At 42.2% G+C, this 3,092-nt stretch overlaps 2 protein-coding genes across 2 annotated transcripts in view; both read right to left on the bottom strand.

Annotated features, from left to right (window-relative positions):
• smim8 (small integral membrane protein 8) overlaps positions 1–3,092 on the bottom strand; it is a 31,318-nt gene that overhangs the window by 117 nt on the left and 28,109 nt on the right. The gene's annotated exons all lie outside the window — the stretch shown is intronic.
• The window catches only part of cenpe (centromere protein E), a gene marked incomplete at its 3' end in the record, with an annotated part of 25,077 nt that overhangs the window by 2,637 nt on the left and 19,348 nt on the right, over positions 1–3,092 (bottom strand). Inside the window, 5 exon segments of the mRNA XM_035679066.1 lie at positions 330–542; positions 1,064–1,273; positions 1,366–1,560; positions 1,661–1,786; positions 2,663–2,743. Coding sequence (XP_035534959.1) covers positions 330–542; positions 1,064–1,273; positions 1,366–1,560; positions 1,661–1,786; positions 2,663–2,743 — 825 coding nt within the window.

The following is a 3,092-nucleotide window of genomic DNA, read 5'->3' as shown; positions in this document are numbered from 1 at the left end:
GTCACGTGCGATTAGAATGAAAACATATCCCAGAGAACAGACCAACTCGGTAAATAAGTGTTATTAACCCCAGGTTCATTTTGCGCCGGAATTGTCCTTTAACAGGAATCCTGCTGTGGTGCTCTGTATAGTGAAGATTGTAATTTATAGTTCAGTGATGGATGACAAGCACATGATCATATATTCTTTGCGCTACCTGTGTTTACATTCTTTCATTCCCTTTGGGATGAATGAATGAGTGAGTGACTTTTATTTTGAGAAATCCTGCTGACAGACAAAGAGGACCAAAAACATGTGACAATTAGGGAGAAGTGGATGTTAAACACTACCTGCAGAGTCATCTTTCTGCTGTGTACCATTGCAGATCTGCGGTCCAGCTCACAGCTCAGGATGCTGTCCAGCCTGCTGAAGCTGATTGGCTGGTTGTCAAGCACGGCCTCCAGCTGCTCCTTGAACCTCTCCCTTTCTCTGATCTCAGATGACAGCTCGCTGGGGAAAGAAGCGATGTTGGCCCAGAGCTTCTCCAAAACGGTGGCCATTTTCTACAACACAATCATCAGAAAGTTTCAGCACAGTAATGCTGGAAAAAATGGAAATATAATGAGAAAATAGGACACTAGTCACTGGTTTGACAAACACAACTTAAAGTGGAACTGATAGCTACCTCACTCCCAGGACAGCACAAGAAAATCATATAGGGTGTGTGTCTGTGTGAGAGTCCGCTCGAGCATTAACAGTCACTAGAAGCACATTCATGGCTGGTCGTAAAAGTTTCTGTGTGGTAACTGTGTTGTAACATTAGCTAAGCTAGCAGCTTAGGCTAACTCTCCGCTGTCTGTGGTAGAGTGTCAGACTACGGCTAGGTCACACCCATCCAAGTAATCAGTGGATTTTCAGCTGGAACAGCTTCTACATTATGGTTTATCTTTAATCAGTTCACTGTGAAATCTGACACCAACAAATAGGCCTATTTGGAAACCGACGACAAACAACAGCCCAGTTCTTGAAATAATTACTGTTAATCCAGTTGGGACTCGTGGAAAGGCAGAGCAACAGAACTCACCTGCAGGTAGAGCTGCCTCTTGTCCAGCAGCTCAGTCAGCCTGTGTTCCCACATTGTGCGGAAGTCCTCATCTTTGACGGAGTAGCTGGGGGCCTGCACTCTGCACAGCAGCACATCCTGCAGACGCCTTTCCTCGAAAATAGCCAGATCTTTCTTCACCAGCTCCTCAAACAGATTCCTGTAGCCCTGTGCTTGTGCCTGCAGGTGCTCCTGAGGAGGGGTAGAGAGCAGGAGTTTTCAGGTTACCGCCTGATCACAAGACCTTTATAAAATTTAAATGGGGAAAAAATACTAATATTTACCGTAATGTTGCCCAGGCTTTGAACAGTCTTCAGTCCCAGCTTACAGACATTGCTGTAGGTATTCATGGTGGGTTTCGGAAGAGAGGTCAGAAGAGGCTGCTTCAGGGACGACTGTCCTCTCAGAGCCTTGTCCAGAACTGACGAGTTATACTTGGAACAAGTATCTATAAGGTGCTGGAACCTTCTGAAGGACTCCTGCAGTTATATGAGTGAGTGGTATCAGTTATATTGAACTTGTGTTTAAATGTCATTGTCTTTCAGTTGCTGATTCATAGAAATTCTTTGGTGAAACTACCTGAAGCTGCCCAGTAGAGACCTGCAGCCGAGAAGACGCTGTCTCTGTGACTCCACTGGTGTTCTGATCCAAGGTGCTCAGCTGCTCCTTGAGTGCTGAGATGGTCGTGTTTGCTTCACTAAGCAACTGAAAGGACAAGTGAAAAAAGCCTATAATATACATTTTTAGATATATACTTCATGGGGAAATTTGACTTGTGCTTAACAAAGCTAGAGCCATTAATATATGTGGGCACACAGCCCCAGCAGGCAGAGAACGACTACACAAATACAAACCGGTTATTGGTTATATAATCTGTATTTTTAACAGGTTTAGACTTTTAAGACCTATATCACATCTATACTAGAGCTGTAATAATTAGTCTATTAATTGATTAGTTGTCAGCTATTAAATGAATCGCCAACTATATTGATAATTGCTTCATTGTAAGGAATAAAAAAGTCTCAATGCTTTCTTTAGTCCATATCAATGATTAGTCAAGAAAATGATTGACAGGTTAATTAAATAATGGTTTGCTATAGCCCCATCCACACTGGTAAAAAAGTCCAAAGTTTCTCCATGGCTCCATAGGCGGAGTCTGTAATTTGTGAATGAAGTGTGTAATCAGCAGAACTTGTCTCTGATGCATAACACGTCCAGAGTTTTAAGTCGAGTAGTAAGTTGTAGAAAGCGCTACAAGGAGACACTTCTGGATGTGGGTAAACTCTGCTTTCAGTAAGCTGTCAGTGTTGAGGTTTCTGTGTTTGACACTGTGGTTTTTCTGAATGATAGTAAGCACTTTGGGCCATTGGTAAGTGCAGGCTGTCCATTGCACATTATAACAGGACATCTCATGCCATTGTATAAATGCAAACAGTTTCTGATGCTGTTTGACTGGCTGTGTTTAGTTATACTTCAGTTATCAGCTGTACTCCGGTTGCTCAGGTTACAGATGTGACCTGGATGATCTCAGTGAGACTACCAGGAACAATGCTGATGACTTAAATGAAACTGTTGACAAACCTGCTGTGAGGTGTCAGCTGCAGCTTCAGCCCGTGTTTGTCTCTCTCTGAACAGTTGAAGCTGCTCCTCAAGCTGCTGCACCTAAAAACAACAACAGAGAGACAGGTCGATCAGAACAGGCAGCACAGAGACATGGGGAAAATGTATAAATGTAGTATTAGTATGAAAACATGTCATGCATGTCTTATTGTCCTATAACAACTATTGTCCAAAGTACATCTCCGGGTTAACAAGACATTTCCTCGTTTATTTAAAGCAGTGGTTCTCAACCACCCCCTGTGTCACGAGGCCTTCTTGATTTTAAGGGGTGGAAGCAAATGTTTAAAATATACATACAGGTGCATCTCAATCAATTAGAATATCATGGAAAAGTTCATTTATTTCAGTAATCAAATTCAAAAAGTTAAAATCATATATTATATAGATTCAT

Source organism: Morone saxatilis, unplaced genomic scaffold (genome assembly GCF_004916995.1).
Source record: "Morone saxatilis isolate NCDOM2014 unplaced genomic scaffold, NCSU_SB_2.0 Contig7, whole genome shotgun sequence".
NCBI classification, from domain to species: domain Eukaryota; kingdom Metazoa; phylum Chordata; class Actinopteri; family Moronidae; genus Morone; species Morone saxatilis.
The sequence above is the reverse complement of the archived record's forward strand: the minus strand, read 5'-3'. Positions and strand labels throughout refer to the sequence as shown.